The 25,375-nt window shown below is 47.1% G+C and overlaps 1 protein-coding gene across 4 annotated transcripts in view; it reads left to right on the plus strand.

Moving 5' to 3' along the window:
• The window catches only part of MAPK10 (mitogen-activated protein kinase 10), a 231,352-nt gene that overhangs the window by 104,807 nt on the left and 101,170 nt on the right, over positions 1-25,375 (plus strand). For 3 of the 4 annotated variants that reach the window (XM_006115344.5, XM_006115340.5, XM_006115341.5), the window contains exon 3: positions 5,091-5,162. In XM_006115344.5, coding sequence (XP_006115406.1) covers positions 5,097-5,162 — 66 coding nt within the window. In that variant the 5' untranslated portion in view covers positions 5,091-5,096. Of the gene's footprint in view, positions 1-5,090; positions 5,190-25,375 lie in introns of all 4 variants that reach the window. The other variant, XM_075929540.2, reaches the window with a different exon arrangement.

Genomic DNA, 25,375 nt, shown 5'->3' on the forward strand with positions numbered 1-25,375 from the left:
GTTTGTCCAATGTACATAGCAGACGGACACTTTCGGCACACGATAGCATAAATTATATTTCTAGATGCACAGGAATATGTGTTCTTGATCTTATAACTCACTTGGTTAGGTCCAATAATGGTATCAGCAGAGTGAATATGTGGACAAAGCTGGCAACGGGGTTCGTTGCAAGGGAAGGTACCAGGGTTGGTATTAGTGTGGTATGTCCTGTGGTTGTTGGTAAGAATCATCTTGAGGTTGGGTGGTTGTCTATAGGAGACTATGGGTCTGTCTCCCAGAGCCTCTGGGAGTTTGGTATCCTGTTCCAGTATAGGCTGTAGTTTATTGATAATGTGTTGAACAGGTTTAAGTTGGGGGTTGTAGGTGATGACAAGTGGTGTTCTATTGTTGGTTTTCTTGGGTCTGTCTTGAAGTAGATGGTTTCTAGGTATTCGTCTGGCTCTTTCAGTTTGCTTTTTTATTTCTCCGGGTGGGTAGCTGAGGTTTATAAATGCTTGGTAGAGATCCTGAAGTTTCTGGTCTCTATCAGTGGGATTAGAGCAGATGCGGTTGTATCGAAGGGCTTGGCTATAGATGATGGATCGTATGGTGTGTTCTGGATGGGAGCTGGAAGCATGTAGGTAACTGTACGAGTCAGTGGGTTTTCTGTAGAGGGTGGTGTCTAATTTTCCATTGTTGATTTGTACTGTGGTATCCAGGAAATGGATCTCTCGTGTACAATGGTCCAGGCTGAGGTTGATGGTGGGGTGTAGGTTGTTGAAATCTCTGTGGAATGTCTCCAGTGTTTCTTGGCCATGCATCCAGATCATAAAGATGTCATCGATGTAGCGTAAGTAGAGAAGGGGTAAAAGGGGTCGGGAGTTGAGGAAACGTTGTTCTAGGTCAGCCATAAAGATATTAGCATACTGTGGGGCCATGCATGTACCCATGGCTGTGCCGCTGATCTGGAGAGTAATTTGAAGTAATTACTTTACTTTGCAGAGTAATTACTTTACTTTTCAGAGTAATTTGAAGTAATTACTCCCCAGTGCTTCCTACGGCTCTAAGTTGAAGTAGCATGTCCATATTAACAGATTCTGCCTCAAACTAATTTCAAGGCTTCGCCATAGTGAGAATACACTATTTTGATTTTGTTATTTCAGGTAGGGGATGTTAAGTTTAGATTACTTGGCTAATCAAATAGTTGATGCAATTTACATCAACTATTCAATTAGTCGATAAGGTGCCTCTACCACACTTCAAAGGCGAAAAGCGCTGGGCGGGGGAGCACAGAGCCAGTTGGGGACTCAAGCAGTCCCCTATTGGTCCCATGCTCCCCACGGCATTTCAAAGCAGCAGCGCTGCATGGAGCCCAGGGTCAGCGGGGAAATTCTCAGCTAACCCTAGGCTCCACATGGTGCTGCTGCTTACTGATAGAGGCAACTGCTGTGTCGACTATGGCAACTACTGTGTCAACTAGATATTCACATCCTTAATTTCAGGAGTTATTATTTTGAATTTATCATAGAATACTAGGACTGGAAGGGACCTCAAGAGAATTTAATTATTTCAAAATAATTTCCTAGTGTAGACATGCTCTCAGTAAATCTACTTCAAAGTTCTCTGCCTTTGCACTTGGTTTACTCTTTCTATATACTGAATACTTTCTCTAAGCCATTTATATTTCATTACTACTTCTAAGCTCCTTCTCTCTTAACATTCCTGCTCCAACAGCTCGATTTAGGAATTAGACTAGTGAAACAATAATTTTTAAAGACTTTACTATACTGTACTATTTTTTTTATTTTACTGTAAGATTTCTTAGTCAAAGATAAATTCTTCTTGCTGGGATTTAATCTAATGTTTTACCTAATTAATAAATGTTTTCATCGCTTTGCCAGATATTTAAAAATAGTGATAGCATAGGTTTAATGGAGACATATACATCCCTCTTCTATATTGTTAATATATAGCATGATATGTTTATCTACTTGTAGATTTCACTTCTCAGAGGCTTTTAATGTCTCAGACTTCCTACCAATCTCCTAATCTCTAGAAATAGCAGCATTAACAATTTTCTATTGTTATAGTACTAAACTCTAATTTAAAAATTGAACTTTTGGGGTATTGGTGAAAACATGAACTTGTCTGTTCTCTCAGAACCCAATTCAACAAAACATTCAGGCATGGGTTTATGTCCTGTTCTGAACTGGGGGTCTAAATATGTGGGAAATCTGAATACTTATAATAGCAGATATGCCTAAATAAACCCAGGATGTTCCTCTCTTGATTTGCATATAGAGTGCCTCTGTGCATGGGTTTTCTTTCCTCCACGTGGAAGGGTTTCAGATGACCCTACAAAATTAAACTTCCAATGCTCCATGCATCCCAAGGAAGAAGAGTTGGAATGAGGGAAGCACATCATTTCCACTTTATCCTTTATGCTCATGGAAGATAATCCCCTGTTTCTGGAAGCTGCTGTAGTCAAGGAGAGTCCCTGGTAGCATGGCTGCAATGTAACCATGTTACAAGGGAACTGGGTAAGGGCCAAAGTGACTGTGGGTTTCAGGTCCTCTGGGAATGTGGTCCTGGCCTCCTGTGGATCCCAGGGGATCTTCCAGGGCTAGGGAAACTTTTCCTTGAGAAAACAAATCCCTCTGATTGCCCCTTAATGAGATGTACAGTTTCACAAGGGAAACAATGACCCTTTGCTAGTTTTTACCATGGATGGGAAAATCTGGGCCACAAATTCTTCCAAAACATTTAGAAGCAAATTAGATGTACCAGCAACTTGGTGTTTGATTCTAATCTTAGATTTATTAATATGCGCCCTTAGGGTACGTCTAAACTACTTTTTTTTTTAAAGAGGATACTCAAATTCTGCAGGAATTTGCATATCTTCCTCCTATCACTTTTTTGAAAGCGGGTCTTTCAAAAATAAAAGCGGTCTGGACATGTTTTTCAAAAAACTGGTCTTCCTTAAAAAAGAGGTTTACGCAGTTTTTCGAAAAGGGTTTTTTTTTTTTTTTTTTTTAGAAAAAAAACCATGTCCAGACTACTTTCACTTTCGAAAGACCCAAAAGCAGAGAGCGGGAAGAGGGGGTTAGACAGACAGTCTGGGCCCTGGCAACCAAACTGGGAAGGAAGCTCGAATCACACTAGGAATCGTTTGTGAGAGTGAGTGGAAGGAGATCTCCGACTCCAACCCCTCCACCTTAGCTCTGCCAACAGAGCAGATCAGCCCAGCCTTAATGAGCAAGGGTGTCCAGACTGACCAGTGGAGCGACTTTGCCCCGCCACTCCAGAGACTGCTCCCAGGGCTCCAGCTGATAGGAATGGTTCGATGACACTTGCTCTGTGCTGCTGTAAGCCCATCAATTATTCAGGGAGCTGAGGGTGCTCAGCACCTCGGGGAACCAGCCCCCCCAGCTAGGTCCCTGCTAAGGAGGTCAGCACCTCACCATGGGCCCCATGATTGGAAATTTGGGCCTAAATGTTTTTCCAAGGTTCAATAACCAAGTCAGTGGCAGAGTGGGCTGGCACCCCCCCCTCTCACAAACACACCCTGGGGCACGCACAGATAAGGCATTTTGAACTATGTATTGCACTCTTTCATGGAATAGGCCTCAGACCTGTGTGTGTGTGTGAGTCTATCCAGCCAGTCTTGTCCTTTTCTCTCCTATGGTGAGCGCTGTGGGTAAAGGACTTAGGGGTATTCTACAGTCCTGATCAAATTTTCTCTATTTCACTCAAAAGTTGACACCTGAAGAAACAGTGCTCGATGCAGATCTAGGGGCTCATCTAGACTATGCTTTTTTTTTTTGGCACCTCCCTTTTTCAAAAACCTGTGTAAACCTGATTTTTTGAGGAAAAGCGGCTTTTCGGAAAGGGGGGGTTGCCAAAAAAACGCATCTTGAGACTACTTTCACTTTCGAAAGCTCCTGCAGAATTTGCATGTCCTCTTTCAACACTTTAGCATAGTCTAGATTAGCCCTAAATGTTTCAGTTAGCCTGTAAGTCTTCAATGGGACATGACAAAACCAAACATCTCTGAACTTTGGAAAAGCTGGGATCAAAACTGAACTTTACCTCTTTGATCCATTTCTAAAAGAAAAGTAGGTAAATGTTTAACTGAAGCCTTATTCCTTTTATATTGCCCTTGTGTCATGCTTGTGAGTGTACACCCCCATTGTGGGTATGAGGTGACAATATTTTGGAAGAGTTATGACGGAACTGGCAGGAAAAGTAATTGAAACATGTGTGCGAGAGGGACAGAGATGGAAAAATCCTGTTTGTCAACCTGGACCAACCCGGCAGCACCCCAGCTACTCTGCCCCAGGCGTCCTGATTCAGCCGCTGCTGGTCAGTTTCAGCAGCTGATCAGTTTCAGCAGCAGCTGACTTGGGGACACCTGGGGTTCTTAAGTTGAATCTGTATGTAAGTCAGAACTGGCGTCCAGATTCAGCCGCTGTTGAAACTGATCAGTTTCAGCAGCGGCTGAATCTGGACGCCAGTTCCGACTTACATACAGATTCAACTTAAGAACAAACCTACAGTCCCTATCTGGTACGTAACCCGGGGACTGCCTGTACTGAGTTTCTGTATGATAACTGGCCCTAGACCAGCAACTATAATTCCAACTGCCTGTTTGTTACATTTGAGCCACACTCTGGCTTTAGGTTACACCTGGCAAGATGACCTCAGTGCCCTTTTGTTATGAATTTTCTCAAAACCACGTGGTCTGCAACCTGCAGCCCTTTCCTTGTGCACTTTTTTGTAGTTCTATGTGTTGGAATTACAGAATGCCGCACTAGAGCTAAGATAAGTAGTAGGAGTTGCAGGAGGAACCATAGAATCTCTCATGTTGGGCCAACCTGCAGTTCTAGCCTCTGAACTTCAAGGGCTCAATTTCACACCTGCTGGTGTAGGAAATTGCAGATTGTGTTGGATGGCATGAAGGGCAGACTTGTATCTAATGATTTCAAGTTACTACTAAGCTAGGTTGCATTGAAGGCTCTATGGGTTTTTTGAACGGTAAATGTAGTTCCAAATCAGCAACAGGCATATGATTTTGACTCCCTCACCCCCCCCCTTTTTTTTTTAAATTGCAGGTATTTATGAGCCGCCATTTCTTGTACTACTGCAGTGAACCTACCCTGGATGTGAAGATTGCCTTTTGTCAGGTGTGTGTTCCTTACAGGTAAAACAAGGTACAGTATATACTTGTACTTCCATGTTTGATATACATATTACAATATCCCTGTAGAAGTACAGTAGAAGCCCAGTACAGGCTACTAAACTGTGAGAATTAACAAGCAGAAAAATACAATAGAAAAATAGATAATACATCAGAGTTTACATTTCCCACTTATTTTGACCATCATAGTTTGGTTTTAATCATTTATGACTATGCTTTGCAATAGCTACTGAACTGGTGTACCGTAAATTAGCGAATATAGCCCGTAGGTTGTCCATGCTTTTACCTCCCCCCCCCCCCCCGCAGGGTACATATGTCCATGTCTTATGCAATTTTATTTTTACTCATATTACAAGAAGACAAGATCAACATAATAAAATCAGCACCTTCTTTTCTCCACTTGCGAACAGACTTTTCATTAACGGAAAATTTTCTGCCTGCTGCTCTATTGCCATTTTCTTTTGCATATGTAACAACAGATAGTTTAAAATCAGCTGTATATCATTTGCATCTTTAAAAATATTTTCTTAGACTATATTTGTTATAAACTGAAAAAGTTCTAAAACATTGTGATTGGTGTAGGTTTGATATACTGGTAATAGGGTAGCGCTTATTGTTTTTTTTATAGCTCAGCGGCCTCAGCCCTGGTTCATTACTCGTATAACAAGACCCAGTATTATCGGGCTGCATGACGTCGTAATCTTCAATCTTTATAGCTGGCAAGTGGCAACCACATCAAAGACCACCAGATTCTTTTATGAAGGCGGCAGAAGTCTCTGCAGGTTATATACGTCCTCGGGTATTCTAATACATATTTTTACACATGATAGAAAAACTGTGGGTAATACATGAGTGTGTGTTATACTTGAATGCGTGTTATATTCGCTAATTTACGGTAATTTTTATATAAACAGAGCCTTTTTATACACAATATGGAATTTACGGTATGTCTATAATACAAAGTTAATTCGAAATAACAGCAGTTATTTCGAATTAACTTTAATAGCGTCTACACAGGCAAACCGCTATTTCGAAATAAATTAAAAATAGCGGAGCCCTTAATTCGAATTTGGTAAACCTCATTCTACGAGGAATAACGCCAAATTCGAAATAGCTATTTTGAATTAAGTGCTGTGTAGACACTTAATTCAAAATAGGGGGCCTCCAGCCCTTACCACGGAGGCCTGGTGGCCACTCTGGGCATAACCAGGAAAACTTCCTCTCCTCTCTCCCAGCCCCAGAGCCATTAAAGGGGTAGACCCTGCCCACAGTGTGTGTGCCAGCTCCAAGCCTGCCAACCCAAAACATGAGCCAGCAAGCCACTGGCAGCCAGCCCTCCACCACTCCCCAGGAGCAGTCTGCCAGCTCTCAGGAGCCTGACGGGGGCTGGAGAAGGCGGGCGCCTTCCTCGTCCAGGGTGGAGATCATGGACCTTATTCAGGTTTGGGAGGGATGCCCCCCAACGTCCATGATCTTAGCCCTAGATGGAGGAACACGGCTGTCTTTGGTAGGATAGCTGCCAGCCTGGCCACCAAAGGCCACATGCGAACACAGGAGCAGGTTTGCATGAAAGTCAGATTGGTCCAGCGAGACCCCCAGCCCTGAGCCCTGAGCTTCCCCTCCTCCTTCTTCCCCTTGCTTCCCCCTCCCCTCTCCCTCTCTCTCTTTCTCTCTCCCACCTTCTTTTCCCAGTCTCCCCGGACGTCCATCCCCCCCCCCAGTTTTGTTCAATAAACCCAGTCTCAATTTTTGAACATACGTGTCTTTTATTTGACATCAGGAAGGGGGGCTAGGGAGGGATAAGTGGAAGTACGTGAGGGAGGAATGGGGCACGAGTCCCTGGTGGGGAGGCCCGTGGAGGCCCTGAGGGCTCCTCAGGGTGGACTCTCTTCTTCAGGGACTCCTGGATCCTGACAGCCCCCGATGGACCCCCCGGATGGCAGCCTGCAGCAAGTGCAGCCGGGCTGATGGCAATGACCCCACGAGATTCACTGGCATGCCCGGGGCAGCTCTGGCTCCATGTGGCCAAGTGCTGTGGTGTCCCGAGTGTGGGCACTCAGGGCACTCCAAGACAGGACTGCTTTGCTGTCCCTCATCGAGGTAGACAAGCAAGCTGGGAACCCTGAGAACTGTCTGTTTTGGGTGGGGGTTGGGTCCCTTTAAGCACGGAGCTCAGTTAGTCCCAGGCAGCAGCCCCACACACTAAGCCCTAACTTGATGCCCTGCTGGCACTGGTTCCGGCCAGCCTTAAGTTCGGTTCAGGGTCCACTCAGTGTGGACGCACTATTTCGAAATAGCAAAATGCTATTTTGAAATAGTTTTTGTGTCTAGATGTGTTATTTCGAATTAGCGTAATTCGAATTAACTATTTCGAATTAAGTTAATTTGAAATAGTGCTGTAGTGTAGATATACCTTTAGATAATAAAACCTGGTTTAAGTTGAATCAAAAATTGGACCCTCTTAATCTCAGAAGAGAAATCTCTTAAGAGATGCACAGAAATATCCAAAAAGATTAATTAAAACACATTTTCTGTATTTTGTTTCAGGCCTTTGCACTGTAACACTAGAGAACTCACTTCTCTCTCACTAGAGAACTACTCTATAATCTCACTGTAGAACTGTCTTTGCCTTTGCATCTGTGCTGACAGATGAAGAAGAGTGATCAAATTTGTGTATGGAATACAAAGTATGTGGCTTACTGAAATTTATGTGACTGAAGTTCCACTATATTGAAGCCAGTTTTGTATTTTTAAGTTGATCTTGAAATTTTTCAGACGTGATGCTTTAAATTGTGCAAGGCTGAAACTAAATTCAATAAATGAAGTGCAGATGGAAAGATTAATTTGTTCAATTCTTGGTCATGTTAGTTAGATTTGGGAAGTTTAGCATTCATATGTTTTAAGAATCCAGAAATCATGAAGACATTTTCATTATCTAGATGAACATGTTTTCTTTCCTATTCAATTTTCCTGTAGCATGACTAGTGCCTGAGCATTGTCTCTCCATTTATTTTTCGGATAGCCTCAGACTACCAGAGCTCTATGTCTACACTGCAGAGCTTTTCCGGGATACCAGAGGAAAAGGAATGTCTGCTTTCCAAAAAAATTTTGGAAAAGCAGACATGTTTTTTCTGCAATCCTGTAAATCTTGTTCTACAAAGAAGAAGGGATGTTCTGAAAGAGGGGTTTTTCCCCGACATTTGGCCCCATGTCAATGTGCCAATTGTCGGAAAAGCCTCTTTCAGAAGAAAAGCGAAAAAAGATACGCAAATTGTGGTATCTTTTTCTGACTTTTCCTTGTAGTGTAGATATAGCCTGGGTGATGACAAGCATAATATGTGTTTCTTGATCACTGAGTACAGTTTTGCATTCTTAAAAAGAACATTACATTTAATACTTAAGCTGCAAATACATTATATTAGGTCCAAGTAACTGAAAAGCAAGTAAAAATAATATTTGTTCTATGCTAGCATTTAATATAAAGGAGCAAAAAGGATTTTTCCTTTTCTCTGCACTTCACAAGGCACTTATGCTCAGAGTGAATCTGGATCATGTAATTTCATTTTTCAGTGTGACCATCTGCATTGAACATTTTCTTTTCCCAAATCCTCCTCTGCCTGAGTCAATTTTTCTCTCTTTGTTCCTCATCTACGTATTGGTCTTATTTGCTCAACTCCCCTTTGCACTATAACCATCTTTGGTAGTTAGCAACATCTCATAATTCAGCTAAACTCCCTTTTTTGTCATCGTCATAGATGGGTTACTCTTACTTTTCATCCATAACTCCCTGACAGAGTTGAGGAAACTCCATCAAATCACTTTTATTAAAGCAAAATGACTTCTGAATGTGCTTACATTTTTTGTCAAAAATCCCATTTTAAATTAATGTGTTTGCATTTGCCTGAAAGAGTATTTAAGTTTTTGACAAAAAAACAAAAAAAACCTAAGTCTTTTTAAAAATAAATAATTGTAAAAAATTTTTGGCGGGAAATTTCATTTTCTGACTCTCGTTCTTAACTCTCTCTTTTCCCTGCCACTGAGACCCCATAGTAAAGATGTATAGTATTGTTTGCCTAGAGTTCTCCTCTCCCACTGTGAAGTATGCTGTATATGTCAATATACAAGTGCACCACTTGCACTGTGATCTCCAGTCTCAAATGAAATGACATCTCAAATGGTGTATCCCCCCTCCCTATTGCACCTGATTTAGATATGAACAGAGGAAAAGTTTTGTACCCCCTTTCCTCTGTATTACTCAGAATCACAAGCAGCTCAAGGAGAGCTGCCGGCAACTGGCACTCTAGGTGGAATTCACGATCGGCACTCCCGTCTCCATAGCCCTCAATGGTGTGATGTCATCATTGGGTGCCATGTTAAACGTGGCACCCTACGCAACTGCCGAGGTTGCCTACATCCACGGGCCGCCCCTGCTCAGAATTCTGTTTATTAGGCTGTCAAGGAGTGCTTGGCACTCGGAGCACAGAATATGGGAGCCGTCAAGAAACCTTAAATACCTTGCCTCTATAGGCTCTGCTTTCAGAAACTTCCCAGAGTCACAGATGCACTGGGTCTGAGAAAAAACAAAACCAAAAACTGCCACCATAGAACCATAGAGCTGGAAGAGACCTCCGAAGGTCATCAAGTCCAGCCCCCTGCTCTAGGAAGGACCAATCCCAACTAAATCAACCCAGCCAGGACTTTGTTGATTTAGTTGGGATTGGTCCTGCCTAGAGTGATTTACCCTAAAAAGAAAGCAGGGGAGGTACACTTGAATTCCTCCCCCAGGGGGACCCCAAACTCTTTTGACCCAAAAGAGCTTGAAAAAAAAAAGAGAGAAACAAGCTGCCATCTCTTGTAGCTGACCGCTCAGTCTCATACACACAGACCCTCTGTTATAGCCCAGGACACAAGAATCAAATCATCACCTTAAAAAAGTGATTTTTATTAACAAAACAGAAGATAAACTTGATAAAGCATACTTGGTTGCTAGGTGTTACAGAGCAACTAAGTAAAACAAATTAAAACACAGAGAAAACCTCTGGGCACAACTCTTAGACTGTGAATGGGGAGGGAAAGCATGGGTTCAGACAGAGAAGTTCAAACCAAATAATCAAAATAAAGAAAAAAATACCCTGATCGAGACTAGATACATATTCCCTTCTACTCATGATCCATGATGATCAGTATTTCCAGGTCCCAATTCACTCCCACGTGCAATATTTCTTACACGCATGGTAATTCTGATAACTGCACCTGCTCTCTCTAGCCCTTAACTTAGAATCACACAAAGGAAGAGCTGACCGGGTAGCTATATCCAATTCAGATTTCAGCACTGTCACCTCATGGGTTCTTCTGACCCCCTGTTAACACCCTTGTGTGACGTAGTGTGGGTACCTTGCTGGTTGCTAAGCTTGGGTTGTGAGTGACCTCTATTGGCTGCTGGCTGCAGCATGGCCCAGCAGGGCAGGGGATCAGTCATTATGCAAGGGGGCTTCGAACCTGTTTGACCGGTTATCTCCCAGGGAGCGGAACAATGGGAAGAAGGGGAATGGAGCCCTGGCTAGGGGCAGGGCTGGAAGTGAGTTAGTGAGGTTTCTGGCTGGTATCATGGAGGAAGCAGCCTAGGCAACGGGCTGGGATTTAGGGGCCCAGGCTCCCCCATCTCAAGGGGGCTGAGGCATCCTAGGCTTGCCCTGTAACCAGATTACATCTGTGCTGTGCTGTATCCTGGAGAAGCAATAAACTCCCTCTATTCTACTGGCTGGTGGAGTCTGTCCGTGCCATTACGGGGGTGCAGGAGATGGGAAAACCCCAACGCGCCGTCACACTGGTGTCAGGGGTGGGATACTCTGCAACCTGTGGATGGAGCTCCCAGAGGCGAGTGACAAGCGCAGTAGAAGCAAGGGCCTTAGAGCCAGGCATGCTGGAGACAGAGCGAAGCGGTTCCTGAGAATCGTGGGGCGCAGCAGCACTAGACCGTTGAGTCTGCACCGAGGGGACCAGCGGGGAGATGGCCTATGCCCAACTCTTGAAGGCAGAGCTGGTGAAGCTGTGCAGAGAGAGAGGCTTGCCTGTGCAGAACGCAACCAAGGCCCAGCTGATTGCCCGGCTGGAGGAGAATGACCAGTCACAGGGCTGGGATCCTATTCCAGTGGGGAGCAGCCAGACCCTCCCTGGGAGCGTGTCAGGCTCTGAGGGTGGGTGGAGCACTGGAACCCACCGGAGAGATGGGACAGCCTCCCAGGGGAACCCTGCAAACCGTAGTTCGCCCAGGGGAGGGTCCAACCCAGCGGAGCTGCGGCAACTAGAAATCCAGTTGCAGATGAAGGAATTGGAAGTCCAGGACCGTAGAGAGCAGCGACAGCATGAGCTGGTCATGGCAGAGCGGAGAAGTGGTGGGGCCCCGGCTGCTCCGAGTGCGGACGGGCCCCAAGGGCCCAGGGCGGCCAGAAGCTTGGAGAAGCTCGTGGTGGCCCAGTTGAAGGACATGGGCAACATAGACGGGTTCCTCAGCTCCTCTGAGAGGGCCTGTGGACTGCAACGGGTCCCCCCAGCTGACTGGCTGCAGGAGCTCATCCCCGCTCTGAATCAGGAGGCTGCCGGGGTGCTCAATCAGCTGGAAGACCTACAGCCAGAGGATTACAACCAAGTCAAGGAGGCCCTGCTGCACAAGTTCAGGCTGACCCCCGAGATGTACAGGAAGAAGTTCCAGGGGATACAGAGGGGGCCACCACCGTATGCAGATATGGCCTCCCGCCTGGTGCAATACTGCTGCAAGTGGGTGTCTGGAGTCGGAGCCCAGACTGCAGAGGAACAGCTCAAGCTGATCATGATGGAGCAGTTCTATAAAGCATGCACACCCAGCCTGAGGCTGTGGCTCAAAGACCGAAGTCCGGAGAACCCCCAGGAAGCTGGGAGGCTGGCGGATGAGTTCACAGAGAGCCGGTCCGGGTATGAACGGGAGTCCCGGAGAGAAAGGGAATCGCACAGAGACAGGTTCTTGGCTGTGCGACGGAGAGAGGCACTTCCGAGGCGAGACCCAGGGACCAGGACCACTCATCGGTGCCCCAGAAAACCAGGAAGGTACCCACACTACGTCACACCTTGCTAGCTATCTGAGTTTAACGCCTTGGTCACCGGGTGCTGGCCAGCACTCCTATCTATCATATAGGCCAATTAATGTTTTTCTCTTGCTGGATGCAGGATTTTGGATTTATATTTCATAGTGGAAGAGTGATGCTATAGTTATTACTACAGGTTGTATCTACCGTAACTGGGATTCTCTAGTCTGGCAACATCCATGGTCTAGCAGGAGCACAGACGTTCCTGGATCACAGAGCCCAGGTGTAGAGAGGTCTGGCTCTGGGACAGGAGCTCATTGGGAGGACCGGTGATTCAGCCGGGAGCCCTGTGGAAGGAGCAGCACAGTGGGGAGTTCTGGAACCAGCAGCCGGGCAGTAGCCAGGCCCAACCACAGAGCTCCGGCCCAGCAGCAGTTAGAGAGCTCTGGCCAGGGAAGCCACGGCCAGCCAGGCAGCAGTGGGATTGGGCCGGAGCCCTAGTTGGGGGCGGGTGTAGGGTTGGGCGGTGGACCAGCACTTTGGCATGGCCATGAAGGGAGAGGCCTCCCCTGGTCTGGCAAATACCTTCATTTGGGACCGATACGGTCCCCAGTGTGCTGGACCAGAGAGGTCCAACCTGTATTCAGTTCTTTTAGTCTTATTAAAAAGGATTTGGAGACACATGAAGAACTGTATTTATTCATAATGAATTCGATTAGCAAAATAAAATTAATAACAATGCTGGCAGCATTTTAACACTATTTATAACCTCTTTACAACAGTCTTTGAAGTCCCCTCAGTCTTCTCTTCTAAATGTACCAAATTTTGTAATTTTCCCCCAGGTCTAGTACTATTCAATATTGTCATTAATGACTTGGATAAAGGAGAGGAGGGTGTTCTTCTAAAATTTGCTGATGACACCAAGCTCAGAATGGTTGTAAGCAGGGGCAGCCTGTGGACCTAGGCAAACTAGGCAGTTGCCTAGGGTGCCGCTGGCCCGGGCACCCGATGATGACGTCACGGCCATTGACGGCTGTGCAGGCAGGGGCACCGATTGCACCTTCCACCTAGGGTGCCAGCTGCCGCAGCCGCCCTCAGGCCACTCCTGGTTGTAAGCACTTTGGAAGACAGGATTAGAATAGAAAATCACCTTGCTATTAGAAGGAAAATATAAAACAAACCTGCAAAAACCTGACATATGACTGGAGCATTGTTATGGAAGGGAAGGACAGGCTGGGGAGAAAAGGTGAAGGAGTTCACTGAATGTAAGGGTGTGTCTAGACTACATGCCACCGTCGACGGAGGCATGCAGATTAGACAGATCGGCAGAGGGAAATGAAGCCGCGATTAAAATAATTGCGGCTTCATTTAAATTTAAATGGCTGCCCCGCTCTGCTGATCAGCTGTTTGTCGGCAGATCGGGGCAGTCTGGACGCGCCGCGCCGACAAAGAAGCCTTTCTTGATCGGCACAGGTAAACCTGGTTTCCACGAGGCATACCTGTGCCGATCAAGAAAGGCTTCTTTGTCGACGCAGCACGTCCAGACTGCCCCGATCTGCCGACAAACAGCTGATCAGCAGAGCGGGCCAGCCATTTAAATTTAAATGAAGCCGCGATTATTTTAATCGTGGCTTCATTTCCCTCTGCCGATCTGTCTAATCTACATGCCTCCGTAGACGGAGGCATGTAGTTTAGTCATACCCTAAGAGAGCAGTGTGACTGCTCAGACCTCCAGTATAAAGCAGGAGACATGCCAGTTGAAAATCTTTGGGTTAAGTTTAGAGGCAGGAGCAACAGAGGTAATGTCATGGTAGGTGTTTTCTATAGACCACCAGATCAGGTGGATGAGTAAGGTTGCCAGGTGTCCGGTATTGTACCGGACAGTCTGGTATTTGTGCATTCTGTCCAGTAAAAAAAAAATCAGGGAATACCAGACATGTGCAATGTCCAGTATTTTCTGATTTTTCCGGCTGCCCACCGGCAGGGATGGGAGACCGGCTGGGAGTCCCAGCTTGGAGGCGGGGCCACAATTGCCACCGGGAGCCCTCAGTCGGTTGAGTGTGAGGAGGAGGGGAAGCCTCTTCCTCACTCCTGCATTGCCGGGAGCCTGCGCAGGACAGGCAGCAAGTGCCCAGGTCAGTCCTGCTCCCTGCCGGCCAATTTGCTCACCTCCCCCCACTTTCCGGCTGGCCAGTTCTCCCCCATTTTCCCTCCTGATCTTCCCCAGCCAGCCACTCTGCACCCACCCAGCTCTGCTTCCCGCTGGCCCATTCCTCTTCCTGATCTCCCCGCCCCCGCCAGCTCTGTTTCCCGCCCCCCTTCGTCTGGGCCCCCCATTCCTCCTGGCCAGTGCCGCTGCACTCCCACCTCCCCCCGCCAGCTGTGCTTCTCACTTCTCCTTCCTCTTGGCCTGCCCCGCGGCCCCCGACCTCCCCCCACAGCTCTGCTTCCCGCTGGCCTGTTCCTCTTCCTGATCTCCCCCGGCCAGCGCTGCTGCCCCCCCCACCAGCTGTGCTTCCCACCTCCCCTTACACCCGGCCAGCCCTGCCCCCTCCTGGCCGGTCCCCTCTCCCCTGATATCCTGCAGCCAGCTCCGTTACGCTCGACCCCCCCCCCCTACTCCGGCCAGCCCCATTGCTCCCCCCCCGGTAGCAGTTTCCAGGTCCCCCCCTTCCCGGCTAGCACCGCTAACCTCTAGCAGTGATACAGGTTCTTGGAGTCTTTTTTTTCCCCCCTCAACCACTTTGGTCTCCCCCCCTTTTTTCCTTCAACAAAATTTTTTCCCGGTGTTTTTTTTTGGGGGGGGGGGTGTTCGGTATTTTTGTTTCCGCCATCTGGCAACCCTATAGATGAGGTAGATAAGTCTTTTTTCAGACAATTAGCAGAAGCTTCTAGATCACCGGCCCTGGTTCTCATGGGGTACTTTAACCTCCCTGACATCTTTTGGGAGACTGTTATGTGGCACAATAGTCCCCCTCCTTTTGGGGGTCCCATTCGGGTACTCAACTTTCCTCTATTTAGAGTTTTCCACATCCTGTCTGCCTCTCCAGCAATCCGTGTAAGTCCCAGCTCACAATAGTCTGTGCACTCACCACCACCTAGGGCAGACTGGGTAGGGGGACCCGGACCCACCCTCTCTCACGGGTCCCAGCCCAGGGCCCTAAGGACAGGCTTAAACACGTTCCTATCTGGCTGACAGGGACTCCTGCCACAACTCACCAGCCCGTGGGCCCAGGCAGGGGAGCCCCCGCCCTGGGCTACTTCCTACCCCAGCTCCAGCTGGAGGGCTCCTTAGCTGTCGCAGCCTGCGTGCCACGGCCACCACTCCTCTCCCGTTCATAGGGAGGATCTGGCCCTGTTTGTCTGTTCCCTTGCCTGCCTTCTCTCCTTCCCCTATTCCCGCTCTCTCTCTCTCTCTCGCTTGTTCGCTGTTCCGCTTCCCTCATTAGCTCCCTCGCCCTCCCCCTCTCTCCCGTCCCAATGCCCCTTTTGTATCTCCCGCCCCGCTCCCCCTCCCTGATGTGACTTCTGGCGCAATCGTGATGTGGCCACAGAGTCCCGCCCCGAGCTGAAGTGCCGCTCAGCTGTGCCGCGGCGCGCGAGCAGGGGGCACAAGCGGCGGGCCGTGTTCTGCGCTCCCCGCATAGCGCGGGGGTTGGCGCACTCAGAGTGTGGGGGGATGGTGCCCCATCACAGAGACCAATGCAGCAGAACACAGACAATCCGGGAAGTTTTTGAAGAATGTTGGGAAAAACTTCCTGGTATAAGTGCTGACCAGACTAACTAGGGGCCCTGCTCAGCTTGACCTGCTGTTCACAAACAGAGAGGAATTACGAGGGGAAGTAGTTATCAGTGGCAACCTGGGAAGCAGTGATCATGGAGATGGTCAATTTCAGGATCGTAACCAAAGGAAAAAAGGAGAGTAGCAAAATACAGACCCTGGACTTCAGAAAAGCAGATTTTGGTGCCCCCAAGGAACTGATGGACAGGATCCCTTGGGCAGGGCTGGAGTAAGGGGTGGGCGAGCCGGGCAGCTGCCCGATGGATGGTGCCTGATGGCAGCTGTAAGGGGCGCACGGCTTCCCTTATAGCTGCCATCAGGCACCATGCACTCGGCCCCCACCCCCATCCCTGCGGCACTGGCCAGCAGCGCCCTTCTCCCCACGGCTATGGGGCGCTGCTTGGCCAGGTGCTGTGCGCCAGCAGCAGTGGCCGGGCCAGGCTGGGCAGCGCATGCGCCGTGCGCCCTGGGGGTGGGCCCCGGGCTGTGTGCCAGCGGCCGGGCCAGGCAGCGCATTCGCCATGTGCACTGGGGGTGGGCCCGCATATGCACAATGCGCCTGGGGGCGGTGCCACGCGCCCGGGCCCGGGGTGCCAAAATGGCTCGGGCCGGCTCTGTCCCTGGGATGCTAATATGAAGGGGGAAAGGAATCCAGCTGGCTATAGTTTAAAGAAGCCTTATTGGAATAAACCATTCCAATATACAGTAAGAAAAGCAAATATGGTAGGCAACCATCTTGCCTTAACAGTAGAATCCTTGGTGAGCTTAAACACAAAAAGGAAGCTAACAAGAAGTGGAAACTTGGACAGGTGACTAGGGGGTGGTATAAATACATTGCTCAAGCAAGCAGGGGTGTAATCAGGAAGGCCAAAGCACAATTGGAAATGCAGCTAGCAAGGGATGTGAAGGGTAACAAGAAAGGTTTCTACAGGCATGTTAGCAAGAAGAGGATGATCAGAGAGGGTGTGAGACCTTTACTGAATGAGGGAGGTAACTAAGGGTGTGTCTAGACTACATGCCTCCTTCGACGGAGGCATGTAGATTAGCCAGATCGGAAGAGGGAAATGAAGCCGCGATTAAAATAATCGCGGCTTCATTTAAATTTAAATGGCTGCCCCGATCTGCCGATCAGCTGTTTGTCGGCAGATCGGGGGAGTCTGGACGCGATGCCCCGACAAAGAAGCCTTTCTTCATAGACACAGGTAAGCCTCGTGAAACCAGGCTTACCTGTGTCGATGAAGAAAGGCTTCTTTGTCGGGGCATCGCGTCCAGACTCCCCCGATCTGCCGACAAACAGCTGATCGGCAGATCGGGGCAGCCATTTAAATTTATGAAATTTATACATTTCATTTCCTTCTTCCGATCTGGCTAATCTACATGCCTCCGTCGAAGGAGGCATGTAGTCTAGACACACCCCTAGTGTCTACTCAATGGTTTCTTTGCCTCTGTCTTCACAGATAAGATCAGCTCCCAGACTACTGCACTAGGCAATCCAGTATGGGTAGCCCTCGCTGGAGAAGGAACAAGTTAAGAACTATTTAGAAAAGTTGGACATACACAAATCCATGGGACCAGATCTAATGCATCCGAGAGTGCAATTGTAATTCTTGAGGCCACCAAAAGAAATACCTCAAATGAAATTTTAGACTGGGATTTTTTAGAAGTTTTATGCCTTCTGAATTTCTTAGCTTAGTTTCTTAGTTGGTGGCTTTCTTTCCTTTTTACTGTGACAATCTGTGTAAATTGCTTGGTCAATCACAGCATACTCTATCTGGGTACGTCTACACTACAGCGCTAGTTCGAACTAACTTAGTTCGAATTAGTTAATTCGAACTAAGCTAGTTCGAACTAACGCATCTAGAACTAAAAACTAGTTCGAACTAGCGTTTTGCTAGTTCGAACTAGTAAGTCCACATTGAGTGGACTCTGAACAGGGCTTAAGGATGGCCGGAAGCAGTGCCGGCAGGGCATAAAAGGAGGACTTAGAGCATGGAGATACTGTCTCAGGCTAGCCGAGGGCTGCGCTTAAAGGGTCCCGACCCCCACCCCGGACACACAGTTCTCAGGGGTGCCCCGCTTGCAAAGAAGTTCTGGCTTGGAGTGCCCTGAGTGCCCACACTGGGCACATCACACCACTCGGCCATCAGCCCGGCTGCACTTGCCGCAGGCTGCCATCTGGGGAGAGGGAGTAATTGGGGGGCTGCAGGAGAGCTTCCACCCCCAGAAGCCCGCAGAGCCAGCCCAGTCCTCCCCATCGGGGGCTCGTACCCCATTCCTCCCTCACCTCCTTCCACTTGCCCTTCCCTAGCCCCCCTTCTTATTGATGTACAAAATAAAGATAACGTTTCTTCCAACATTGACTCTGTCTTTATTGAAAAAAACTGGGGGAGACTGGGAAAAGGAGGTGGGAGAGGGGAAGAGAAAGGCTGGGAGAGGGGAGGGCAACTAACATGATCAGGGGTTGGGAACAGGTCCCAGATGAAGAGAGGCTACAGAGACTGGGACTGTTCAGCTTAGAAAAGAGGAGACGGAGCGGGGACAGGATAGAGGTCTTTAAAAGCAGGGGTTGGGTGGAGAGGGTGCATTCAGAAAAGTTCTTCATGAGTTCCCATAATAGAAGGACTAGAGGACACCAAAGGAAAGGAATGGGTAGCAGGCTTCAGACTAGTAACAGAAAGTTGTTCTTCACAAGGCAAATAGTTAACCTGTGGAACTCCTTGCTGCAGGAGGCTGTGAAGGCTACAACTAGAACAGAGTTTAAAGGGAAGTGAGATCAAGTCATGGAGGTTGGGTCCATGGAGTAGTCTTAGCCAGGGGGTAGGAGTGGTGTCCCTGCCCAAAGTTTGTGGAAGGCTGGAGAGGGATGGCACGAGACAAATGGCTTGGTCATTGTCTTCGGTCCATCCCCTCCAGGGTCCCTAGGGTTGGCCGCTGTTGGCAGACAGGCTACTGGGCTAGATGGACCTTTGGTCTGACCCAGTACGGCCATTGTAAGCTCAGGGCTCAGTGTCGGGGGTCTCAGTGGACCCCCTTGATTTTCATGCACACCTGGTCCTGGGTGGCCAGGCTGGCAGCTCTCCTGCCCTAGACGGCCACTTTCCTGTGCCTAGTGCGGAGATCGTGGACGAGGTCCACGATGTCCGCACTAGCCCAGGAAGGTGCCCGCCTCTTGCGGTCCAGGGCAAGCTCCCGGGAGCCGCCAGCCTGGTCCCGGCAAGAGGGGGTGGGCTGGGGGACATCGGGTGGGTGGCTCTGTGCCGTGCCAGGTGCAGGGTCTGCTAGCTGGGTGCTGGCAGGCTTGCACCTGGCACGGGCACCGTAGCCAGCCCGTGCCCCTTTAAGGGGTCCGGGGCCGGGAGGGGGGCATAGAGTTTCCCTGGTGTTGGCCAGAGTGGCCACCAGGGAAACCTGGGGAGGGCTAGCCTCCCACTAGTTCGAACTAAAGGGCTACACAGCCCTTAGTTCGAACTAGCTAGTTCGAACTAGGCGTTAGTCCTCGTAAAATGAGGTTTACCTAGTTCGAACTAAGCGCTCCGCTAGTTCGATTCAAATTCGAACTAGCGGAGCGCTAGTGTAGCGCATAGGAAAGTTAGTTCGAACTAACGTCCGTTAGTTCGAACTAACTTTCTAGTGTAGACATACCCTCTGTCATTGAAGCTAGATAGTCTTTAAAAGATTTGAGAGAGAGAAAAGGAGAGAATCTCATTAGGGAACATTTAGAAACCAAATTATTTTGAGACAGCCTGTTAGATTAGCTTGAACTGCAGAAAAGGTCATATTTGCTGATTTTTATTGGTTGAGCTCATCTGGGCTTTTTGTGAACTCTTTCTTAATTTTGATTAACCACTCTAATTACAACTAATGTCTTAATCAGATTGGATGAAGATATTGCTTGCAGTCTTAAAACAAAGATGTTTTCATGCAAAATGTCCTGTAATTACTCATGGTTTCCGGCAGGTCATTAATCAACATTCATAATCTATAAGAGAATCACTGACTTGCATCTTAGATTCTTAGGTTCCAAATCCTGCCTGTTTAATATCAAGAATGATTGTTTTAGGCAGGAGGGTAATTACTCTTGTGGATACCCCTGATTTATTTATAAATTTTATTGGCTACCGTTTCCATGTCAAGTGCTGTAGTTATAAAATAATATCTTAAAAATAGAATTTATGGGTAAGGAGTCTGTTGTGATGTGGTCTGAGGTAATGCTTCCATTTAATGGAAGTAGTGATGTCCATTCATGTAGTTCAGCTTTCTCCTTCACCCTCCCTGCATACATAGTAGGAAAAAGAGCTCTTAAATGTTGACCAGAATCTCTGATGTATCTCACTTTCTTGAAACGATTGCAGAGCTATTTAAAATCACTATGAAATATCGCATTACATTATCAGTGTCTGCGTTAAGCTGGATAAATAGTGAACTGAGATAAGCTCAGCTGTGGGAAGGCTTGGCCATAGCACCTACCTGTGTTTGAGGTAAGAGGCATGGGGGGATTGCACATACCTGAGTCCCTGGCAGGATTCTTTCTGAATGGATCTAGGGAGAGCACTCTGAAGCAGGAGTTCTGTCACTTGCAGGATGTGCTGTTTCCAAGGCAGGTCGTGAACAGGAACAGCTAACAAGGAGTTTGGAGAGGGAGTTCTCCAGGTAAAGGAGAAGTAAAAACGGGACCCTTGTGGTAAGTGGCTGTCTGGAGTGTGTGTTTGTGTGTGGGGGGGGGGTGAGTTATTTGCAGTGTGCTGAGCTTGTGTTTGTGTGTTTGGTTTGTTTGTTTGTTTGAAGGAGCTTCTAAAAGGTTTGAAATCTAGAAGCCTCTGTTAATTGGCTGAGCCTCAGTCAGGGGGCGGGGCTACCAGAGCTATATAAGCCTGTGACTGAGCAACCAGGAACAGCTAACAGGAGAGTTTGGAGAGGGAGTTCTCCAGGTAAAGGAGGAGTAAAAACGGGACTCTTGTGGTAAGTGGCTGGAGAGAGAGAGAGAGAGAGAGAGAGAGAGAGAGAGAGAGAGAGTTAGTTAGTTAGTTAGTTAGTTAGTTAGTTAGTTAGTTAGTTAGTTGCAGTGTGCTGAGCTTGTGTTTGTGTGTTTGGTTTGTTTGTTTGAAGGAGCTTATAAAAGGTTTGAAATCTAGGTGACTCAGCGACCAGGGAGCTTGTTAACAGGAACAGCTAACAGGGAGTTTGGAGAGGGAGGTTAGAGGGCACTAGTGACTTCTGACCTTCTTTAAAACATAACTCTTAGAATAATCTATACTCCAGAGGTTTAAAAAGAATCCCAGTTTATACTTAACTTATTCATTAGGAAAATGGAGATAGAAGCCCAGCAGCAGAGTGGGGGCCGTCCTGTTTATTGCGTCGAGTGTAACACGTATGATTACCTGCCCTGTGGGCGGGTGGCATATGTGTGCACTCACTGCAAGGAGCTCCTGACCCTCAGAGACCGAGTTCAGGTTTTGGAGGCCAGGGTGGCTGAACTGGAGGAGCTAAGGGAGGTAGAGAGCTATGTTGATGAGACTTTCCGAGACACTGTAGTACTGTCCCACCTCCAGGCTGAGAGCCCTAGTGCTCTTAAGGAGGATGAAAGTCTCAAGGGAACAGAGCATTCAATGGGAGCAGAGGGAAACCATCCCGTAGTTGGGACCCTCCTTCCAGAGGATTTTGCGGTATCCTCTCACACTGAGGATACCTCTGAGGGGGAGGGAATGCCAGTTTGGAAGAGGCAGGTGTTAGTAGTGGGTGATCGATCGTTAGATACATAGATAGTTGGGTTTGTGATGACCGGGAGAACCGTATGGTAACTTGCCTGCCTGGTGTGACGGTTGCGGATCTCTCGAGGCCTCTAGACAGACCTATGTGTAGTGCTGGGGAGGAGCCGGTGGTCGTGGTACATGTAGGTACCAATGACGTAGGGAAGGGTAGGAGAGATGTCCTGGAGGCCAAATTTAGGCTGCTAGGAAAGAGACTGAAATCCAGGACCTCTATGGTAACATTCTCGGAAATGCTTTCAGTTCCACACGCAGGGCCAGGTAAGCAGGCAGAGCTTCAGAGTCTCAATGCGTGGATGAGACGATGGTGTAGGGAAGAGGGGTTTAGATTTATTAGGAACTGGGGACACTTTTGGGAGAGGGGGAGCCTATACAGGAAGGATGGGCTCCATCTAAACCAGGGTGGAACCAGACTGCTGGCACTAAACATTAAAAAGTCCGTAGAGCAGTTTTTAAACTAAGAGATGGGGGAAAGCCGATTGGTGCGGAGATGCACATAAATCGGAGGGAGACTTCTCTTAGAGGAGAATCTGTTGATAGAGATTCTCTAAGTGGTAGTCAGAAAGAGAGGAGGGGAGAGGGTGAACCATGGGCCAGGGCAGACAAACAACCGCATACAAAGGAATCCAATGCATCAGGGAAGGGCAGACAAATAAGCAGTGGCAAAATTTTAAAGTGCTTGTACACAAATGCTAGGAGTCTGACTAATAAGATGGGTGAACTAGAGTACCTCGTATTAAATGAGGAGATTGACATAATAGGCATCACTGAAGCCTGGTGGAATGAGGAAAATCTGTGGGACACAATCATACCGGGATATAAAATATATAGAAAGGATAGAGCAGGCCGGGTGGGTGGCGGTGTGGCACTGTATGTGAAAGATAATGTAGAATCAAACGAAATAAAAATATTAAGTGAATCAACATGTTCAATAGAATCGCTATGGATAGTAATTCCATGCTCCAATAATAAGAAATTAGCAGTAGGGATATATTACCGACCACCTGACCAGGACAGCAATACTGACATTGAAATGCTAAGGGAGATTAGAGAGGCTACCAAAATAAAGAACTCTATAATAATGGGGGATTTTAATTACCCCCATATTGACTGGATGCATGTCACCTCAGGAAGAGAAACAGAGATAAAATTTCTCAATGGCTTAAATGACTGCTTCTTGGAGCAGCTGGTGCAGGAACCCACAAGGGGAGAGGCAATTCTCGATTTAGTCCTGAGTGGAGTGCAGGATCAGGTCCAGGATATAACCATTACAGGACCGCTTGGGAATAGTGACCATAATATAATAACATTCAACATTCCTGTGGTGGGAAGAACACCTGAGCAGTCCAGCACCCTGGCATTTAATTTCAAAAAGGGGAATTACACAAAAATGAGGAGGTTAGTTAAACAGAAATTAAAAGGCACAGAGACTAGAACCAAATCCCTGAAAGCTGCATGGAAACTTTTTAAAGACACCATAATAGAGGCCCAACTTAAATGTATACCCCAAATTAAAAAACATAGCGAGAGACCTAAAGAAGAGTCACCGTGGCTTAACCACCATGTAAAAGAAGCAGTGAGGGACAAAAAGGTATCTTTTAAGAAGTGGAAGTCCAATCCTAGTGAGATAAATAGAACAGAACATAAACACTGTCAAATCGAGTGTAAAAATGTAATAAGAAAAGCAAAAAAAGATTTTGAGGAACAGCTAGCCAAAAACTCAAAGAAATAACAAAATGTTTTTTAAGTACATTAGAAGCAGGAAGCATGCTAAAAAACATGTGGGTCCCCTGGATGATCAAGCTATAAAAGGAGCAATCAAGGACGATAAAGCCATTGCAGAGAAACTAAATGATTTCTTTGCTTCAGTCTTCACGGCTGAGGACGTTGGGGAGATTCCTGAATCTGCACCGTCCTTTGTGGGTGATGAATCTGAGGAACTGTCCCGGATTGAAGTGTCATTAGAGGAGGTTTTGGAACAAATAGAAAAACTTAATGTTAACAAATCTCCGGGACCAGATGGCATTCATCCAAGGGTTCTAAAAGAACTCAAATGGGAAATTGCTGAGCTATTATCTGTGGTTTGTAACCTATCCTTTAAATCGGATTCTGTACCTAATGACTGGAAGGTAGCCAACATGACACCAATATTTAAAAAGGGCTGTAGAGGCGATCCTGGCAATTACAGACCAGTAAGTCTAACTTCAGTAGCGGGCAAATTAGTCGAAACAATAGTAAAGAATAAAATTGTGAAGCATGTAGAAGAACATAATTTGTTGGACAAAAGTCAACATGGCTTCTGTAAAGGGAAATCCTGTCTTACTAATCTATTAAAGTTCTTTGAAGGGGTTAACAAAAATGCGGACAAGGGGGATTCAGTAGATATAGTATACTTGGATTTTCAGAAAGCCTTTGACAAGGTCTCTCACCAAAGGCTCTTGTGTAAATTACATGGCCATGGGATAAGAGGGAAGGTCCTTTCTTGGACTGAGAACTGGTTAAAAGACAGGAAAAAAAGGGTAGGAATAAATGGTAAATTTTCAGATTGGAGAGGGGTAACTAGTGGTGTACCCCAAGGGTCAGTCCTGGGACCAATCCTTTTCAACTTATTCATAAATGACCTGAGAAAGGGGTAAGCAGTGGAAGTAGTAAAGCTTGCAGATGATACAAAACTGTTTAGGATAGTCAAGACAAGCAGACTGTGGGGGACTCCAAGAAGATCTCACCAAACTGAGAGATTGGGCAACAAAATGGCAAATGAAATGTAATGTGGATAAGTGTAAAGTAATGCACATTGGGAGAAATAACCCCAACTATACGTACAGTATGATGGGGGCTAATTTGGCTACGACAAATCAAGAAAGATATCTTGGAGTTATCGTGGACAGTTCTCTGAAAACTTCCACGCAGTGTGCAGCGGCGGTCAAAAAGGCAAATAGGATGCTAGGAATTATTAGGAAAGGGATAGAAAATAGGACCCAGAATATCTTACTGCCCCTGTATAAAACGATGGTACGCCCACATCTTGAATACTGTGTACAGATGTGGACTGCTCCACCTCAAAAAAGATATTTTGGCCTTGGAAAGGGTTCAGAAAAGGGCAACTACAATGATTAGGGATTTGGAACAGATCCCATATGAAGAGAGGCTAAAGAGACTGGGACTTTTCAGCTTAGAAAAGAGGAGACTGAGGGGGGATATGATAGAGGTCTATAAAAGCATGAGTGGTGTGGAGAGGGTGAATAAAGAAAAGTTCTTCATTAGTTCCCAAATGAACAAGGACACCAAATGAAATTAATGGGTAGCAGGTTTAAAACTAATAAAAGAAAGTTATTCTTCACACAGCGTGTAGTCAACCTGTGGAACTCCTTGCCAGAGGAGGTTGTGAAGGCTAGGACTATAATAGAGTTTAAAGAGAAGCTAGATAATTTCATGGAGGTTAGGTCCATAAAAGGCTATTAGCCAGGGGATAAAATGGTGTCCTTGGCCTCTGTCTGTCGGAGGCTGGAGAGGGATGGCAGGAGACAAATCACTTGATCATTGTCTTCGGTCCACCCTCTCTGGGGCACCTGGTGCTGGCCACTGTCGGTAG

Source organism: Pelodiscus sinensis, chromosome 4 (genome assembly GCF_052426305.1).
Source record: "Pelodiscus sinensis isolate ZL-2025 chromosome 4, ASM5242630v1, whole genome shotgun sequence".
NCBI lineage: Eukaryota > Metazoa > Chordata > Testudines > Trionychidae > Pelodiscus > Pelodiscus sinensis.